This window comes from Magnolia sinica, chromosome 16 (genome assembly GCF_029962835.1).
Source record: "Magnolia sinica isolate HGM2019 chromosome 16, MsV1, whole genome shotgun sequence".
NCBI classification, from domain to species: Eukaryota; Viridiplantae; Streptophyta; class Magnoliopsida; order Magnoliales; family Magnoliaceae; genus Magnolia; species Magnolia sinica.
In genome coordinates, this window is record NC_080588.1 from 58,268,181 (window position 1) to 58,288,333 (window position 20,153).

At 46.2% G+C, this 20,153-nt stretch overlaps 1 protein-coding gene across 7 annotated transcripts in view; it reads right to left on the bottom strand.

The window, feature by feature from the left end:
• Positions 1-20,153, bottom strand: part of LOC131228594 (DNA gyrase subunit B, chloroplastic/mitochondrial-like) — a 58,724-nt gene that overhangs the window by 13,487 nt on the left and 25,084 nt on the right. For all 7 annotated transcript variants that reach the window (XR_009163014.1, XR_009163011.1, XR_009163013.1 and 4 more), the window contains exon 9: positions 19,962-20,072. Coding sequence is in view for 3 of the 7 variants with exons in the window: in XM_058224358.1 (XP_058080341.1) it covers positions 19,962-20,072 (111 nt within the window). In the remaining 4 variants the exon portion in view is untranslated. The remainder of the gene's footprint in view (positions 1-19,961; positions 20,073-20,153) is intronic.

Consider the following 20,153-nt stretch of genomic DNA (forward strand, 5'->3'; position numbering starts at 1 on the left):
GTCATCATCAAAACCATGTCCCAACTCTTTAAGATCAACCATAAGAAGCCTGTTTCAATACTTAATCCTATGGTCCTACCCTTGAGAAATGAACAAGCCGTCATATCCCATATTACCACCATAATCCAAGTCCTTATGGGTCTTCATCTCATCCTCTTTTAAGGCCCTTCAAACCTAGTAACATTCCCTCTTTCCAAAAGTCATCTCTGGACTCTCTTGTATATGACTGAACCATCTCAATCCATGCCCCATTTCATCTCTGGTTGGGACTACACCTAGGGTCCTAGGCTGCTTTGGATGATGTAAATCTTAACTCTATCCTTCCTAGAATTCCTACACATCCCTCACCACAATGCCATCTATGCAAAACTGTCTTTGCCCATGTTGCTTTCTAACTACCCAACACACAGGGTTGTCTTACAAAATTTCGCCTTGCTGGCCTGTTTGGGTGCTTGAGATGTATTTGGGTGGAAAATACTTTCCAAGAAAATGTTATTTTCCTCTAACTGGGAGCTCTTTCCTTTTGGAATACATTTTCCATGAAAGTGTTTTCATAGAAAAAGCCCTAAAAAAAAAATCCCAGCCCTCCCCTTGTTATTTTGTTCTCTCTCAGCATGCTTTCTCAGAAAATAACTTCCAAAAAAAATGTCACCCTATCCTTTAATTTCCAATGGATGCGGTGGCGATATGCCTTTGGAGTGTTTTGTGATTGACTCATGGCTTTGACACTTGGGACCTAGTTCGGAGCTTTGCAAATAAAAGGAGGAAGCAATGTTATCAAATGGCATAAGCGATCCCATGCGACACTACGGGGGGTTGTGCAAATATGCGATGACATAGTCGCATATGCGGACATACAACCCTCTAAACTTTTATTCTTTTTTTAAAATAAATAAATAAATTTTTTTTAAACATATATAAATTTTTTTAAAATAAATAAATAAATAATAAAAAAATTTGAGGAGAAATGAAAAATATTACAAAAAAAAAAAAATTGTAAAAACACTACAAATGTGGGGAATTGTTTTTTTTTTTTAATTACTAATTTCATTATTTATATATATATATATTGCATCTATTAGACTATTAAACCATAACAATTCAACTAACAAGTACTTTAAGAGATGAGAGAGTAAGAGAAAAAGAGATCTAGCAGAGAATGAGAGTATTAAATAGAGATGGACACAAACCGAGCTAGCTCAAACTCGCTCGACTCGGCTCGGATCAAAAGCTAGGTTCGGAGCAAGTAGAGCCTCTTTTTTTTTTGAGCTCAAAAAAATTCCGAGCTTGACTCGAAGTCAACTTGGTTTATTTCAGCTCAACTCAGCTCGGTCTATAAGTTAATTATATATTTTTTAATTTTTTAATTATATATTAAAAAAAAAAAAACCCTTCAAATAAAAACGCTCATCGCTTTTTCTTTCAATTCTCTCTCTCTCTCTCTCTCTCTCTCTCTCTCTCTCTCTCTCTCTCTCTCTCTCCATTTTTGGGTGCCCACCCAAGCTGGACACCAAGCCGTTGTCAATGGTCGGCCATCCCTATTCTCCATAACTGATAACCTGACCGTCCAGCCGGATCACTATCAATGGCCACCCGGCCGTCCCAAGATTTTTAGATTATCTATGGACGCTCGAACTCGGCTCGAAAGCTCGAGCTCGAACTTGGCTCAAACTGGCACGAGCTTGTGACCGAACTGAGTCAAGCTAGCCAGTCAAACTTGAGAACTAACCAAAGCCGAACTCAAGTTAGAGTAGGTTGTTGGCCAAACTGAGCTAAGTTGTGCCAACCTCGACTCGGTTCGGCTCGTGTCCAACTCTAGTATCAGAGTGAGAGTAAGAGATGGAGAGAATGGATATCGGAGAAGAGTAAGAGTTAAGAGATTGCATAGTTGCATTAGAGAGAGAGAAACAGAGCGCAAAGGAAAATTGGGGAGGGGGAATATGGTCGCATACTTCTTTGTGTGACCACATAAAGCCCGACAACCAAAAAACCACATATACCATCTTCGCATATGCGGTCTGTTATGGGAAGATCAGAGACACCGCAGCTCCAAAGTAATCCAGAGCTGACTCGGAGCATAGGACAACTTGGAATCGAGTGTAGGCTAGGGTTGGACCCCCAATCCGATTGTTATTATGCGCTTACTCCGAGCTCCCAGAAAGAAGCCGTCGAATTAGGATTCAGAGCGGGATCTCGGGATGATCCGAGGTCGAAGTACTCGGCTCGGAGTGATTCGACGCCGAGGCAGTCGGTTTGGGACTCATGTCGGAGTGTACTTATGAGGAGGATCATGAGTTGTCCCATTATCGCACGATTAGCTACGATTACTCAACCACCCACGTTCGCACGACTATACAACGACTGGGTGGCCAAATCACCCGCATGATGTGGTAAATGCCCTAAGATGCGCCGAGTTATGCGGACATGCCCGTCCTAAGCATTTGGGTCTATATAGCATCTTGCGAGGAGGAAACAGGTACGCAACATTTCACACCCTCCCTCTACACTCGAACTTAGACCCAAATTCCTTTGACCTAACTTAGGCATCGGAGGGTCCCCTGTTTAAGCCAGGGTCTCCTTTGCTCACCACTGTTGTGCAGGTTCAGGTCTCTGAAGCAAATCGGAGTTCTTGCATCCGAACGAAGAGTGGCCCAGATTTTAGCAGCAACATTTTTGGCGCCGTCTGTGGGAAGCTAATACGAAAAGTCAGTTTCCTATTCTCAAGAACAATGGCAAGAGGAAAGAAGAAATCCGCAGTTATGGAACCGGAGCCGAATGATCAAACTCGGTCTTCCTCATTACTTCACGCCGAGTCAACTCCAGGACCTTCCCAGCGTTCTCGCAATCGAGCAAGCAAGTACGGAGCTATGTAAAGCGAAATACAAGCCCCACGCGACGAGATTAATCAGATGAAACAGCGACAGGAACAGCAACCGCATCCCGTTCAGGAAATGATCAGACCAGTGGTGGAAGTCCAGTCCGCGCCGAGGAGTATGAGACCCGAGGGATCTCAACATCAATCCGCTCGGGTTCCAGCTTCAATCCAGAATCCTCCCTCGACCCAAAACCGAGTTCCGGCTCGGAACACGACGACCCGTGCTCCGACGAATGCTTCAGTTACCTCGGCTCTGGCACCGACGGATCTCCGTCATGAGCTAGAGATGAGGGGAAGGAGGACTCCTGAAGTAGAGGTTCCACAAGAGATAGTGGCTGAAAACAAAGATCCGTGGGAAGCGCGGTTTGCAAAACTTAATAACCGGGTTCTGATACTGCAGCAGAACCAACAGCCTTCGTTTGTTCCCACTGCCGTTCAAGCAATGATGGAAGAAGACCGAACCTCCCTTCACCTCTGCAATCATGAGCGAAGTGATGCCACAGAGGTTCTGGATACCTCCCGTCATCCAGTATTCCAGGTCTGGCGACCCATCCGAGCACATGGAGGCTTATCGCTCGTGGATGCAAATCCAGACAGCAACGGACGCGATGATGTGCAGGGGGTTTCCAATCACACTCACTGGATTCGCTCGGAGTTAGTACCGACAACTCAAACCCAATTCCGTTGGTTCTTTTGTAGAGCTCAGTAGATTATTCCTTACCCAATTCATAAGTGGTAAGAAGAGTCGGAAGCCGAATACTCATCTGTTCACCATCAAGCAAGGGCCTAAAGAATCGATGAAGGACTTCATCGCCCGTTTCAACGAGGAAGCATTGCAGGTGGAGGACTACGACGACAAAATGGCGCTCTCTGCCGTGTTTAGCAGTTTGAAAGAGGGAAAGTTTACCTTCTCCATTGGAAAGAATCCGCCAAAGACATTGGCTAAGCTCGTCACTAGAGCTCAGAAATACAATAATGCGAAGGAATTCTCCAACTCTCACAAAAATGTTCGAGCAGCAGAGCCGACTAACAAAGGGAAAAGGCCGAGGAACGAAGAGCCCCAATCCAGTAAAAAACCAGACGACCGCGCTCCTCATGATTGTCGTCTGAGCAAATAACCTAAGGACAAATTCCGTTCCTACACTCCCCTTAACACATCTACCGAACAGATACTACTGGACATCAGAGGCTAAAAGCTACTGAATTGGCCCGTTTGCATGAAAGCCGACCCAGATCATCGATACAAGCATAAGTATTATCGTTTCCACCGTGATCACGGCCACAATACGACTGACTGCGTGATTCTCAAAGATGAGATCGAGACCCTCACCCGTAAGGGTCATCTACACCGATACACCAAGAAGGAGAGAACAGCTCGGAGAGAAGAGCAAGGGCAGCCGAGCAATGCTGCAGAAGAGCCGGCTGAAATCCGTACCATCTTTGGTGGTTCATCCGATGGAGGAGACTCAAACAGGGCCCGTAAAGCCCATTCTCAGAAGTCCGATCCGGAACACTACGTCCATGTGACTGAGAGGCCAAGCAAAGAGCTCTAAGTCAACCCGTGCAGTCTGACCTTCACAGAAGATGATGTGCGCGGAATTCAACATCTGCACGATGACGCCTTAGTGGTGACTATGACCATAGCCAACCACAAGGTGTATCGCATTTTGGTAGACACCGAAAGCTCAGTTGATATTATATACTCAAAAGCTTTTGAAAGAACGGCGATTCGAAGGTCGCGCCTCAGACCTGTGAAGACCCCCCTACTGGCTTTGCCGGAGAAAGAGTGATCTCCGAAGGAGCCATCTCCTTCCCTGTGACAGCGAGAGAAGGACGGCATCAAGTTACCCTCCTGGTGGACTTCATCGTCGTTAATGTGTCATCAGTGCATAACGTCATTCTAGGCAGACCTTCTCTCAATGCAATGAGGGCAGTCGTGTCCACATATCATCTAATGATGAAGTTTCCCACCGAAGGCGGAATAGGTTATCTTCGAGGTGATCAGCGCAAGGCCCGAAAATGTTATGCGATAGCAGTAAAGAAAGGGTCGGTGAAGCAAGCCCTCACCATCAACGCCCTCGATCCCAGGAGACCTACAAAGGACTCATCTGTAGAAGACTTGGAGGTAGTGTCGCTCGACAAAGCAGATCCGAGCAAAACCATTCAGCTCGGAACATCATTGAATTCCAAGCAACAGTCTGAGATGTTGGCCTTCCTACAGCAACACAGAGACGTCTTCGCATGGTCACATGAGGACATGCCAGGGATCTCTCCTGATGTCATGGTTCATGAGCTGAATGTGGACCCTAATCACAAATCTGTGAAACAAAAGTGGAGACCGTTCAACGCCGAGCGGTATGAAGTCATAGCCAGCGAAGTCTCTAAACTGCTCAGCGTTGGCTTCATCGAGGAGATACACTATCCAAATTGGATCGCAAATGTGGTCCTCGTCAAGAAAGCCAACAGGAAATGGCGGGTCTATGTGGATTACTCGGATCTGAACAAGGCCTGCTCTAAGGATAGCTTTCCCTTGCCTCGGATCGATCAGCTGGTAAACAGTACAGCGGGGCACGAACTACTCTCCTTCCTAGATGCCTATTCCGGGTATAACCAGATCGCGATGCATCCCCTAGATAGGCAGAAGACTACCTTCGTCACTGACAAGGGACTCTACTGTTACCAGGTCATGTCATTCGGCTTGAAAAACGCCGGGGCCACGTATCAGAGATTGGTGAATCAAATGTACGCCAAGCAGATCGGACGTACTATGGAGGTTATGTCGACGACATGCTCGTTAAGAGCACCAAGGCGTCCGACCACCTAGCAAATCTCGGAGAAACCTTCTCCATCCTCCGAGAGTACCAGATGAAGCTGAATCCCACGAAGTGTGCCTTCGAAGTTGGCTCCGGCAAATTCCTTGGGTTTTAGGTCAGTCAGAGGGGCCTTGAAGCAAATCCTAACAAGATCAAGGCACTCCTCGACATGAGCTCGCCTCGGAATATTAAAGAGATACAATGCCTCACTAGACGAATTGCAGCACTCGGGCGGTTCATATCCAGAGCCACTGACAAATGTCTTCCCTTCTTTCAGCAGTTAAAGGGTCATAAGAAGGCCGAGTGGACATCGGAATGTAAGCAAGCCTTCCAGCAGTTGAAGCAGTACTTGGGCTCATCGCCCGTACTGTCCAACCCCGAAGAAGGCGAGCCCTTGTTCTTATATCTTGCGATCTCGGCCTCAGCCGTCAACTCGGCGCTGATTAAAGAAGTGAGAGGCAAGCAACACCCCGTATATTATGTGAGTAACGCGATGGTACCTGCCGAAACAAGGTACCCGGCTTTGGAAAAGTTGGCACTCTTGTCTCGTTGTCTTGGCTCGGAGGTTACGCCCGTACTTCCAAACCCATTCCATTATTGTCTTGACCGACTCTCCCCTCAGGCAAGTCCTCCAGAAGCCCGAAGTGTTGGGTCGGCTAACTAAGTGGGCAATTAAACTCGGGGAGTTCGATATCCAGTTCCAACCAAGGACCGCGATTAAGGGTCAAGCTGTGGCTGACTTCATTGTGGAGTTCACTGCCACAAGCGAAGAGGGGATCAGCGCTGAAGTAGAGATGGCTCCTTCGCCTGTTCCTCCAAGCAATCAAGAGACAGTATCTGAGCCGGGATGGATTCTCTATGTAGACGGGTCGTCCAATGCCAAGCGTGCCGGGGTAGGGATTGTCCTGGTCGCACCTGATTCTACACCTATCCAGTATGTGATCAGACTTAGTTTCAAAGCCTCTAACAATAGGCGGAGTATGAGGCTCTGCTGGCTGGACTCAGGCTGGCGGCCAGTCTGGGGGTCCAGTCTCTCAAGGTACGATGTGATTCTCAGCTGGTAGTGAATCATCTCCACCGAATATGAGGTCAAGGAGACTTGGATAGTGGCATACCTGGCCAAAGCCAGGAAACTGATAGAAAGGTTCTAGAGCTGCACTATCAATCAGATCCCTAGGGCGGAGAATTCCTGGGCCGACCCCCTAGCAAAGCTAGCCTCGGCCATGGAAGGAAAGATCCCACGAGTCATTCCCGTTGAGTTCATAGAACATCCGAGCATTAACCAAACAGAGAAGCAAACGGTCAACCCAGTAGAAGGTTGAGTTCATAGAACATCCGAGCATTAACCAAACAGAGAAGCAAACGGTCAACCCAGTAGAAGACGCTCCGAGCTGGATGGACCCAATTTACAACTACCTCACATCTGGTGAGGCCCCCTCGGACAAGTTGGAGGTTAGGCGCCTGAGGGTCAGAGCGTCACGGTATGTAGTCTTGGACAGGATCTTGTACAAAAAAGGACATTCGCAGCCCTACCTCAGGTGTCTCTGGCCCGATGAAGCAGACTACGTGATTCGGGAGATTCATGAAGGCATCTGCGGAAATCACTCTGGTGGTCGGGCCCTGGCTCTGAAAATACTCCGCCAAGGATATTTATGGCCGACCATCAGGGAGGACTCGAAAAACTACGTTCAAAGGTGCGATAGGTGTCAATGGTATGCGACCGTGCCGAGGCGACCTGCGGAAGAAATGAATCCCATGAGTGGACCATAGCCGTTCGCTCAATGGGGGATTGACGTTATCGGACCTCTGCCCACAGGGAAAGGGCAGGTCAAGTTCGCTATTGTCGCAGTTGACTACTTCACCAAGTGGGCTGAAGCTGAGCCTGTCGCAAAAATCAGAACAGAAGGTGGTTGATTTTGTCTAGAAGAACATCATCTGCCGATTCGGAATCCCGCGCACTATTGTATCTGATAACAGCAGACAGTTCAATAACGACAAGTTCCAATGCATGTGTCGGGGGCTCGGCATTTCAAACGCATATTCTTCGCCTAGGCACCCGCAACCCAATGGACAAGTGGAGGCAGTTAACAAAATCATCAAGCATCACCTTAAAATAAAATTAGAGAAAGCGAAAGGCAGTTGGGCCGAGGAGCTCCCGTTCATCCTCTAGGCTTATAGGACTACGCCTCAGTCAGCTACTGGGGAAATCCCGTGTTCGCTTTCTTACTGTTTGGAAGCGGTGGTGCCGGTTGAGATCAGTCTCCCTACAGCTTGGGTTAGGAACTATCAAGAAGATCAAAATGCTGAGCAGATTGTCGCTAACCTGGACCTACTTGAGGAAGCTAGAGATGTATCCAGACTCCAGGTTGCTGCTCGGCACCAGCAGGTGGCACGGTTCTATAATTCCAAGGTCAAGACCAAACGAATCCGTCCGGGAGACTTAGTCCTTCGCCGAGTCTTCCACAACACAGCAGAGCCAGGGGCTAGGGCGCTCGGACCCAATTGGGAGGGGCCTTATCGCATGGTCCGATCAACCAAGCCCAACTCCTACTAGGAGGATCTCGAAGGCCGTCAGCTCCCCCACCCCTGGAATGCCGAGCACCTGAAAATCTACTATTCCTGATGTATTGGCCACTGAAGGCCCTCAATATGTGTACACCTCGAAGCTACTAGCCTTTAAGGTTTTCAATAAAATCCATGTTTCTACGTATCTACTTGAACTAATTATCGACTAATGAAGAAGCAGGGGCCGACTTAACGGACTGATCCCTTTAAGAAGGGGTTAGTACGTTATCCCACGAAAACTCGCCAAGGGATCCCTTCATATTCAAGGGAAAAGCCCGTAGATGACCCAACTCCTCGACAAAGGAGTCGGCTCATCATGCGACTGACGGATCTACTAAAAACCGCTTGCCATTCGTGGGAGGAGTTGACTCCTCAGGAGGTCGGCTTTAATAATTTTAACATCATAAAATTCTGCAAAACGACTAAGGGTCTTAGATCCCTTAAGTATGGGGAAATGGCATTGAAGTGAGCCGACCTGCTAAGGAATCGGCTCGACAATCAACAACTTAACATCTAATAATTATCATCCAAAAAAAAATCAATCATGATTATCACGACCTCTCCAGTGGGTCAAAAAGATCATCCACAATCATCCATTGAATAATTGTTTAAAAGAGAAGGAAAACTATTTAGTCAGAGGGGGCTGAGAGGCGGGAGTCAGGCCCGAAGGGACACCTTCAGCAGGTTTTTCCCCCGCATCCTCGGGAAATAAGGGCTCGAGGTTGAGATCCAAATAAAGCTCCTGGACCGCGTCAATGCAAGCGTCAAAGCCGCAGTTATAGAACTTGGTAGCTTCAGCGGTCCTCTCCTCCAAAGACTTGAATGCATCCACTGCAGCGGCCACCGCCAAAGCCAGGGAGGCCTCGTCTTCAGCCCGTTGAGCTTCTTTCGCCTGTGTCACCGCTCGACTCAACTCCTCTGCCGCCTCGGCCTTGGTTTGCTCAAGCGCGTCTCCTAGTCGAGCATAGTCTGGTTCCAACCTCTTCTCGAAGAGTCCCAACCTCGCCCCTGAGCAAGCAGAACTGTGCCGGTAGCTTGATGATAGAAAAGCGCGAGAGCTGCAACTCCAAGGGGTCATAGACGACCTTCAGGCACGTTGCTCTACCGCAGCGACTGAGCTGACCGGAGCAATGGCCCACGCCGACAAGCTCGCAAAGGACAATGCTCGACTAGGAGACGCGCTTGAGGATGGACTGGGCCAAAAAATATATACATGTCATAATAAGGAATATAAGCGTACGAACATGATGAGAAGAGAATCAAGACAGGAGAGGTTAGTAGAATACCGAGTAGAAGACGGAGGCCATATCGTTGACGAAGGACTCCTCCGACTTGGTAAGAAGGGCTGCTATCTCCCTCTCTGGAGCATGCTTTACAGCCCAGTGAACTAACCCTGACATATGGTAGCCCGACGGAAGTGCGTCCCCACTGTCTCCGACCCGAGCTAACCCCATCGCTTCCCCTGCCTCGGTCCCGCTGAAGCCTGGGCCTCAGCTCTAGGGTCATCCCCGGCTTTGGGAGGAGAGAGCATCGCGTCGGCCATCTGAATGGCCTCCTCCTGTTTGGAGGAAGATGGGATGGCTATACAAGGTTCGGGGGCGAGTGGAGAGGCATCAGGAACGCGAGTAACAACTGGGGGGGGGGGGAGCGGGAGCGTGGTCGACCGCAACCCCGACATCAATGTGAGCTGAAACGGCACTACAGCGATAGAAATTGGAGCTGGAGTCGAAGCTACAAGGATAGGAATTGGAGCCGAGGGACCCCCACCGCGGGGAGTCGCCTGCCTCCTCGGGACAGTTGTTTTCGTCCGAGGTTCGGCCCTCAGCATCTCCTCAACAAACGGAGCAACCTTCCTCTTTCAAGATCCAGAGGCCTTGGCCATACTTGTATACAGGATAATGAGTTAATGTCCGAGCTGAGAGACATTCAATTTCATCACAATAAAGGGGCACTTATTGAATGAAGTGGGGAATTGCTTGGACTTGCAGAGCCCAGACCGATAAAGATTATCGGCAGTGATCAGGCCCGACCAGGATCGTAGGTCCTCCGAGCGCGCCCTGGCCTTGGCAATCTGGTTCTTTTGGCCTGAGTTGACGAGAGGCGAGCCCCTCGGGAAGTCTGCAAAAATGAAAAGAAGACTTCGCTCAGACCACAATAGATAAGGAAGCATCACGAGGAGACTGTTCAGGATCCGACCTGGAAGGGTAAATTGGGTAGACCCGAGTCCTTAGATTCCTGAACTCCGCTGCCAGTGCCTCCCACTCGCCCGAAGCCCAAAACCACTTGTTCTTCCAATCCTTATTAGAGGATGGAAGCTGCAGGACCAACCCCGAGCCCTTACTGCCGCGAGTCGCAAAATAGTACCATAGCTCTTGGCTATCGTGCTTGATCAAATATAAACTTATCAGCTCCTCTGGTGTCAGTTCCGAGTTCCCAACTTGGCGCTAGATGATGTATGAAGATATCAAAACCCTCCAAGAATTGGGGGTAAACTGGCCTAGAGCCAGTCCTAAATAAGTTGTCAGGGCTCGGACGAATGGGTGCATGGGAAGCCGGAGCCCACATTGCAGTGCGCAGAGGAAGATCGTGACTTCCCCTTCGACAGGAGCTCCGGCAGTATCGAGGGGCTCTGGCGCCCGTATCTGCACGGAGTTCAGAATCTCGAACTCCGATCGGATCCATCCCATCTGAGACTCAACTAGTACAGAGCCTCCCGGGATGGTCTCTGTAGCCCGCCCGCTCGCAGGCATCTCCGCACCGCCCCCCGTCAAGTCTCGGGGGGCTCGAGAGGTTTTCTTCCCGCCTTTACGGAGCGTCCGAGCCCCTGCCTCTTTGCCCCTCCTGGGTGGAGGGAAGAGGGGTACTGCTTCAAGAGGGCCTTCAGAGGCCCCTCTTCTATCATCCGAGCTTCCCAGCCTGGAGTCATCTTCGATATCATAATCGCCTCGGACCATATTTGAATCGTCCAACATCCCACAGAAGCGAAGGAAATAATGGTAAACTGGAAACGAGAGGGAAGACCCACCGGACGGTCACTGGTAATTGCTTCTACTAGAAACTCCTAGTCAGTCGGAATCACCTTCGCCGGAAATCGCAATCGCCAAAAATCGCCTCCTCAAGTAGCCCACAGCAACACGGGTTCAGAAAGCAAAAATGTGAGCGCTTCCGAGCATTGAGTTTTTATAACCTGTGGATGATTCTCGCATTAATGGCGAGATATGATGACCGTCATAGAACCGTCGCGAGCCGACTTTGGAATACACGTGGTCGAGCGTCACTGGCCCAAGCACTGCCAGGCCGTGTGCCTCTTATATCGGGCGACGAGCTCTGAGCAGTGGAAACGTCGCTCAACCGTATCCCGTGGCTTACGTGGCGATCCCTCATAGGTTCTCTGACGATTCGAGATCTTAACCATCGCCACGTGCCTGCTGGAGGTTAACTCGCCGACAGGAAACCCCAAGTATGCACCTTTCCAAATATGGAAACTATGATTGCGACCATACGCTTTGAGGGTACAATTGTGGACGCTATCAATCTTCCGCATGTGCTTACTCTCTGAGTCCGCAATCGTACTCGGAGAGTAGGGGGCTTCTGTTATGGGAAGATCAGAGACGTCATAGCTCCGAACTAATCTAAAGCCGACTCGGAGCATAGGACAACTTGGAATCGAGTGTAGGCTAGGGTTGGACCCCCAATCCAATTGTTATTATGCGCTTACTCCGAGCTCCCAGAAGGAAGCCGTCGAATTAGGATTCGGAGCGGGATCTTGGGATGATCCGAGGTCGAAGTACTCGGCTCGGAGTGATCCAACGCCGAGGTAGTCGGTTTGGGCCTGGGGTCGGAGTCTACTTATGAGGAGGATCATGAGTTGTCCCATTATCGCACAATTAGTTACAGTTACTCAACCGCCCACATTCGCATGACTATACAACGATGGGTGGCCAAATCACCTGCATGATGTGGTAAATGCCCTAAGATGCGCCGAGTTATGCAGACATGTTTGTCCTAAGCATGACGGTATATATAGCATCTTGCGAGGAAGAAACAGGTACGCAACATTTCACACTCTCCCTCTACACTCGAACTTAGACCCAGATTCCTTTGACCTAACTTAGGCATCGAAGGGTCCCCTGTTTAAGTCAGGGTCTCCTTTGCTCACCACTGTTGTGCAGGTTCAGGTCTCTGAAGCGGATCAGAGTTCTTGCATCCGAATGGAGAGTGGCCCAGATTTTAGCAGCAACACGGTCCATCCTCCCAAAATGGCATATGTGATTGCATATGACAACACTGGGAGGAAGTGGCGTTTTCTTTTGAAGTTATTTTCCAAGAAAGCATGCAGAGAGAGTAAAATAACAGGGGCAGGGTTTGAGATTGAAGGCCTCTGAAGTGTTTTGTGATTGACTCATGCCTTTGAGACTTAGGACCTATTTTGAAGTTTGGGAAATAAAAGGAGTGCCATTTTCTTGGAACATTTTCTTTGAAAGTTATTTTCCAAGAAAATCCCGGTCTCTCCTTTTATTTTCCAAGGTCCGAAAGAGGCCCTAAGTATCAAAGGCACGAGTCAATCACAAAACACTCCAAAGGCACATTTCCACTTCATCCACCCAAGTCTAATTCTATTGGATACAACCTCATCGATCTCCTCAACCTTTTGAAAAAGGAACCAAGTATTGAAACATACAGCTTTGAGGTGTCTCTTAACCATCACTTTTATGTAAAGCCTTCCAAAACAGTTTTTGACCATTGTCCAGTACTTCCAGAGGTCATTGAGGATAGTAAGGGCCCCAAACCTTTCCACTTCGAGCTAGCGTGGCTTGAGGTGGAAGGTTTTAGGGATTTCGTTTCGGGCTGGTGGTCTTCCTGATGCAAGACATGGAAATTAAGTATGATATGCAAGATTTTAGACTTTAGATCATACTAATTTAAACAATCACAAAAATTTCACATCCCACGTAAAGTCAAACATTCAACAAGGGGGAATCTACAAGGGTCCAAGCCTACACATGTTAGGGCTGGATCAATTAAAAATTATAGACCAAACAATGATTAAAGGAGAGTAAATTCATCCACACATGCAAAGGATTACTTCCCCAATCCAAGGGATTCATACGTTTTAATTTGGGAAACCCTAGGGTTGCAACAATAGAATAGAACTTGGGGATTTGAGATGATCTAGGGTTAGGGTTATGGAAATAAGGTGAGAGAGGAGTGAATGAGATGAGGGAAAGAACCTGTAACCAATCCGCACGCGTGAGCAGCAAGCAGGCCTGATGCACATGTGTGGAGTGTGGCCCGCACATGTGTGGGGCCCACAAACCCAAAAAGGGCCAGCAAGGGGTTGGTCGGCCAGGGATGGGCCACCCACACACTAATTTTCAGATCGAACGGATGACTGGTTTGAGCACGGTGCTCCGCCGAAGTTTCAGCCCTCCAACGGGGCCTAATTCTAGAAATCAGTTGTAGAGAAGGATTGGCTACAAAATAACGGTGGATTTGAAGGTTGGATGATTGTAGGAAAAGATAAATATGGATTGTAGGAGATGGGGGCGATTTGAGATGAGTATGGCTTCACACCACGGTAGTTAGCCCTTCGAAAAAGGGAGGTTTCGCACCTAATTGGATTTCCACAACTCAGAAAATTAGAGAAGTAGGCAAAATTTTATTCATAATATTCAATGAAAAAAATCCTACAAGGGGTTGCCTATTTATAAGAAAAACCTATACCACAAAAGCCGCGCCATGTGAGCACCCTATTACTTGGAGATGAAGTAATAAAAAATAACAACTAATCAAAACAATCTAAACCGTCCATGATATTCCTAATAACAATAATAAGCAAAATCCAAAGTACTAGATTATTTAGAGTAGTGGGCCACGATCATGAGATCCAATAGTGGGATCCCCATGACGATCAGGTCCACTCCAAGGAACCAAGACACAGTCTTCTAACTAGGAGGCCCTCCCTGAACGTCGTCATCGATCCAAATCGATGGTGGGGCCATCCTCCTTGCGTACGTGCGTAGGGGGGCATGCGTGTGTGAGATGTCCCCATCTTCCTTTGAGGTCAAAGGCACTGCAGGCTTCAAGCTCTTCCAAAAACTCAAAATGGTCAAAGCCAAGCTCAAGGTGTGGAAGAATAAGGTGTTCGGTCAATGGGAGCAAATGGACGGGATATTGCAGGCTATTCAACAGCTCAACGTTAAAGAAGAAGGCGAGATGTTGTTGGAAGCCAAGAAAGCTAAGAAGAAAAAGCTCCCCCTTGAATACAGAGACCGCCTGGAAGAGAAGGAGATTAAATGGCGTCCGCACTCTAGGACAACCTAGTTCAAGGAGGGAGAGAAGATGACGCAGGACAATTAACCACTTGCTTTAAAAGCCCAAACTGATAAAGCATGGCAAATTAATTCATTTATCTCATAGCCCAGGCCCCACATCCATGGGTTAGGTCCTCGGCCGAACCCTCCTCGTGGGCCCCAAATTCATGGGTCCCAAATCACATGGGTTCTGCCTCACATGGGCCTCAAATCACATGGATTCCACGGGCCGCCCACCCCGAGTGTGCCCATGCATCACACAGGCCACCCCACTCAAGCTTGGTGTGAAAATATCCTTACATTAATCACCCCCGGTGAGGAGTCTCAAACACGAGACCTCCTGCTTTGATACCAATTTGATGCAGGATAATCAACCATTTGCTCTAAAAGCTCGAACAGATAGAGCATGGAAAATTAATCCATTTATCTCATAGCCCAGGCCCCATGTCCATGGGTTAGGTCCTCGACCAAACCCTCCTCATGGGCCCCAAATCCATGGGTTCCACCCCCTTGTGAGCCTCAAATCACATGGGTTCTGCCTCACACAGGCCCCAAATCACATGGGTTCTGCAAGCAACCCACCCCGAGTGTGCCCTCGCATCCTACAGGCCACCCACTCGAGCTCGGTGTAAAAATGCCCCTGCATTAGAAGAACACCAAGTTCTTCTACGGAATAGCCAACACTCACATTAGGGCCAACAGGATTTCTTCCCTTTTGGTGGACAGCAGAAAAGTTGGACGACAAAGGCCAAATCTACAATGCGCCGTAGAGTTCTATTTGAAGCACCTTTTGAGTGAGGGGTAGGTGCATCTAAGCCTCGATAACCTAGATTTCGATAGGATATTGAAGGCGGATGCAGCTGCCCTCCAAGGTCCTATGTCAGAGGAGGAAGTCAAGGTAGCAGTGTCAACACTAGGCAGAGATAAAAGCTCTAGGTCCAACTGAGTTCCACCTAGCTTTCTTCCAAGCCTTCTGAGAGTTGCTCAGATTAGATCTTTTAAACTTTGCTTCCGAGTTCTCTTACTCTAGCTCGATTCTAAATGAGCTGGGGAACTCTTTCATTGCACTTATTTCGAGGCTAAAGGGAGTCGAGTGCCTAAAGGACTTCAGGCCTATTAACCCCTCCATAGTCTTCTCAACCAACACCACATCATTTGTAAACATCATACCAAGGGATCTCATCCTAGACGCTAGTGATTAATTCATCTATAAAAAGTGCAAAATGTTAATGGACAAAGGGCTCAATGCCAACTATTGATGAAGGCCTACAACTACTAAGAATTCATTAACGTCACCATGTGTTCTCAATCTTGTAACAGTGCCTCGTACATGACTTTAATGATGTGGGGTTTTTTTTTAGAGGCAACTAAAATTTATTGAAAAGCCCGCCAAAAGGCAAGAAAAGAATACAACTCAACACAACACCCCAAAAAAGAAGAGACAAAAGCAGCTTTAGCTACAATGACATGAGGAGCCCAACTCTTTACAAAACCTTTAACTATCCATATCACTCTTTCCATCGAGGTCTCGTCATTCCTAAAGCAACACTCATTTCTCTCCTTCTAAGTGACCTAAAAGATGGCCATTATGAGGAGCCTCCAAACTATTTTCCCATCTTTCCCACTGCCGTTTCCATGACACGCACATAGAAGAACATCTACAGATCCTGGCATGACCCAAGACATCTGAAATGCAGCTAGAAAAGACTCCCACACCTTCGGAGTAAAAGTACAGTAAATGAACAGATGATCAATTGATTTTGCATCCGCCATACACAACAAACAAATATTGGGGAGAACAAGGGATCTTCGTTGGAGGTTATCTATGGTCAGCACTCTCTTTCGACCCACCAACCAAACAAAAACTGCTATACGAGGAGCACTGTAAAACCAATGGTGGAACAGATGCAAGGGGTCGAGATTACCATCGGATTAAGCCAAAATCCTAAAAAAAAGGAACAGACAGAAAAGTTCTAGAATCTATGACCTTTCCATATCATTGAATCTTCTTCTAGAGGCGAAGGAGCAGCAAGCTTGAGATGATCCAACAAACTAATTTACTCCAAAACATTATCGTCTGATAGGTTCCTATGACATGGTGGACACCAAACAACCAAACCGCCACAAGTAGAGAAGCATTGAGGGGCTACAATGCTACAATATGAAGCAGAAGCAACTAATCTTAAGAAGTAATCCTGGAGAGCCCTATCACCACACCATACATCCATTCATAATCAAATCCGATTCCCCTTCCCAAGCGGTGTTCAAAATATCAGCATCGTGTTACGTATCGCGTCCTTGGGATACAGATAGGTATCGGTAATCGCACAGGATATATCGTTTGTATCGGGTAATTTATCGCACTTTTGGGGAAATGGTTGAATTTTTCAATGAAACTTCAAAAATTGTTATAAAAATAATAATAATAATAATAATAAAACTAAATACACACTTTTAAATCATAACATCTCAAAAAAGAAGTCACATAATAGGTTTCCTTTGTATAGGATCCTAAGCTATGTGTTGTCTTATTGAACTAATGCAACTATATTCAAATTGAATGCATAACATTTAGAGTGTATGTGAGATCATTTCATCAAACACTCTTAAATACTTTGAAATTAGTCTCAATTGACAATTGTTAAGGAAAACTTCAAAAAAAAAAAAATTTACTAATTTTTTATTAATTGTTAATTAAAAAATAATTTTTATTTTCCAAAAATTGACAAGGACTTAACAAATCAGTAGATCAGCCCTCATACATGCTTGATTTCATGTTTGGAATGCAACATTGCAAGCAATTTGGGAGAAATTGGGGAAATTTTGAATTTTTCCCAATATGGACCAACTAGCCTCAAATTTCAAAATTAGAGGAGAACATGAAGAACCAATCGATATCGAAATCAAAGCTCAAACTTCATGATTTTTCATACAAAACATGAAGAAGCATTGTATTTGTAACCATTTGACACTGATTTAACATAATTTCAACAAAAAAAAAAAAATCGAAAATTGAAAATGCTCACTAGATGAAACATGTGGAATATATCAGCATTACCTATGCGTTTGTATCGCACAGGTGGGATACAAGATATATCGTGGGATATATCAGCCGATATCGTTGATATTTAAAACAATGTTCCCAAGGATGAAGGCTATCTTAGCTGAACTAATTCTGCATTTGTCAAATGAAGTGTACCTGTTTCTCCATATTTACAGCTATATGTATCACGAGTCACGTTTTCAACATACGTCACGACTATAGGTGCCATGAGTACATCAAAGTGGAACATGTCGTTCACCCCTATGAAGACATCGGGGAAATCTCTCTCGAAACCCATGAGAAAGTCTCTGAGGAAGTCGACCTCAAAATCAATATCAAAAAGTACAGGCTGATGCTCGAAGTGTGGTGGATGGACGATATGGATAATAGTTTGATTGACGCACTTATGGAACAAGTAGGGATTGATAGTAAAGGAGACAACAGATTTAAAGCGGGCACCTATAAGGCTGTCTTGACTAACATAGAAAACAATGTCAGTATTACATTGACTCACTCTATGTGCAGAACTGCCTACGTATGCTGAAGAAAGTTTACGCTTGTCAAAGATATGCTAGGTGCATGCGGATTCGGCTGGGACTCGGAAGTGAAATTGTCCTAGCCACCAACGACGTTTGGGATGAGTACATAAAGGTAAAGTCATATTCTATTCAGTTGTTGAACGATATATCTTTTTCTTTACACTGTAACGTACTACAAACATTCTTCCCTTGCTAATATATTCCTTTATGTTGCAATAATTGCACCTATACAGGGCCAACATATGGGGGAAGCCTATTCCACGGTACGAGGATCCTGCATTCATTATAGGAGATTAAGCGACGGGTCGTTACACCCATACAGGGTACATTACCCCTCGCGGGTATGCATAGGACAAGGGAAGCAGATAACTCATCACCCAATTATGGCCAGCAATTCCAAGATACATTACCACTATCATCCGATGACCATGTCGACAGTAGTTCTGACATTCACTGGTCATTTGACACCAGAAATGCTCATCACGAATAAAATAGAAGCCCCATAATGAACATGACAATGTCTGAGAATACCAGCAACACAGTGAATTCGAGGAAGAAAACTAAGCTTGGATGCCCATGTGATGTTATTTGGAACATCGATTGACCAAGTCGCTAATCTTCAGCCTTGTCAATGACAAAGGGGAAGGACATGTTGCATATGATGGAGTTGGAACAGGTGCAAGGACTATCAAACGAGAACTTCCTGTCTACTAGTAACATCCTATAAAAGACGAGCAGTATGCTGCGCTCTTCCTGGATCTGCGCGTGAACAGGAGGTTGGACTGGCTTCATATGTTGGTCTGAGCCCACCGCATAGTATCTATGTGACGAATCCCAGATCCCATATGTTCTTCAGTCAGATGCTCAATTTGTGCTGACTCATTTATTTTTTGTTATTGTGTGAGCTATATTTAAACTTTTATTATCTTAAACTCCGACTTTTGTCTTAAGGCCATGATCAGGTACACAGCTTTTGTGTTTGGATGAAAGGACAGTGCAATCGGACATATGTGCTCCAATCTGCGATGGTACCACATGAGCTAACCATTTGTATTTTGGGTATTCATCAACCACCTCATTTCTATGTGACAAGGTCAATGTGGGCTTGTGCATGGACAATATGAATTAGAAGAATACACTTGGGTTTAAGTTATTGTTGGTTGTATGACTCATGTTGGTGGTATTTCATCAATGTATATGTACATAGCAGGTACCTGATCTGAATGTTGATGACGTCTGACCTTTTCTAATGGACTGAGAACGCTATTGTACCCTTCTCTTTTGGTAGCATAAATGCCTGATTATCCATCTTCTTTGTCCTACCATTCCATGTTGGATCAGTTGACTCATTCTCTGCTTAGTTAACAAGGTGAACATACGCAAGATTAATTTGAAGTAACTTTTGGGTAGCATACATCCCTGATCATCCATCTCCATAACTTGAAGTAACTTTTCTTTCCAAAGATTAATTTAGAAGTAACATATGCAAGTAAAAATTACAAAAAACTTTGGAACAACAATATAAAGGTCACCAGCCACAATGTATTCTGCCCTTCCCCTTAAATTCTATAAGTGGGGACCTGCACAGTTCATGGTGAAGTCCCATCATTCCCATGGGGATCTCTTCTTTCCACTGACAGGAAGGCCGAATACCTAGTATGAGGGATGATGGCTACAATCCTTTTTCAGCAAAACAATACTGGAAATAAAATGATTGCAAAGAATAATGCAACTGCAGAAATGCTTGGTGTTTAGGTTCACATTTATTTAATTCCAATCATCAAAATATGCAAAGCTATGCAACGTGCATACCTTATCAGTATTTAGCCATCTCACATACTCAACCAATCCACCAGCATAGCAATACTCATTATATTGTGTCTTCTTTGGATCAGCATCCTCCTTAGTTAGAGCGATCGTAAGCTGCAAAATAAGGTACAAGAAAACAATGATCTGAGAATCTACCACAGCAAGAAAATGAAAAAAATCCATAACAGTGAGCGA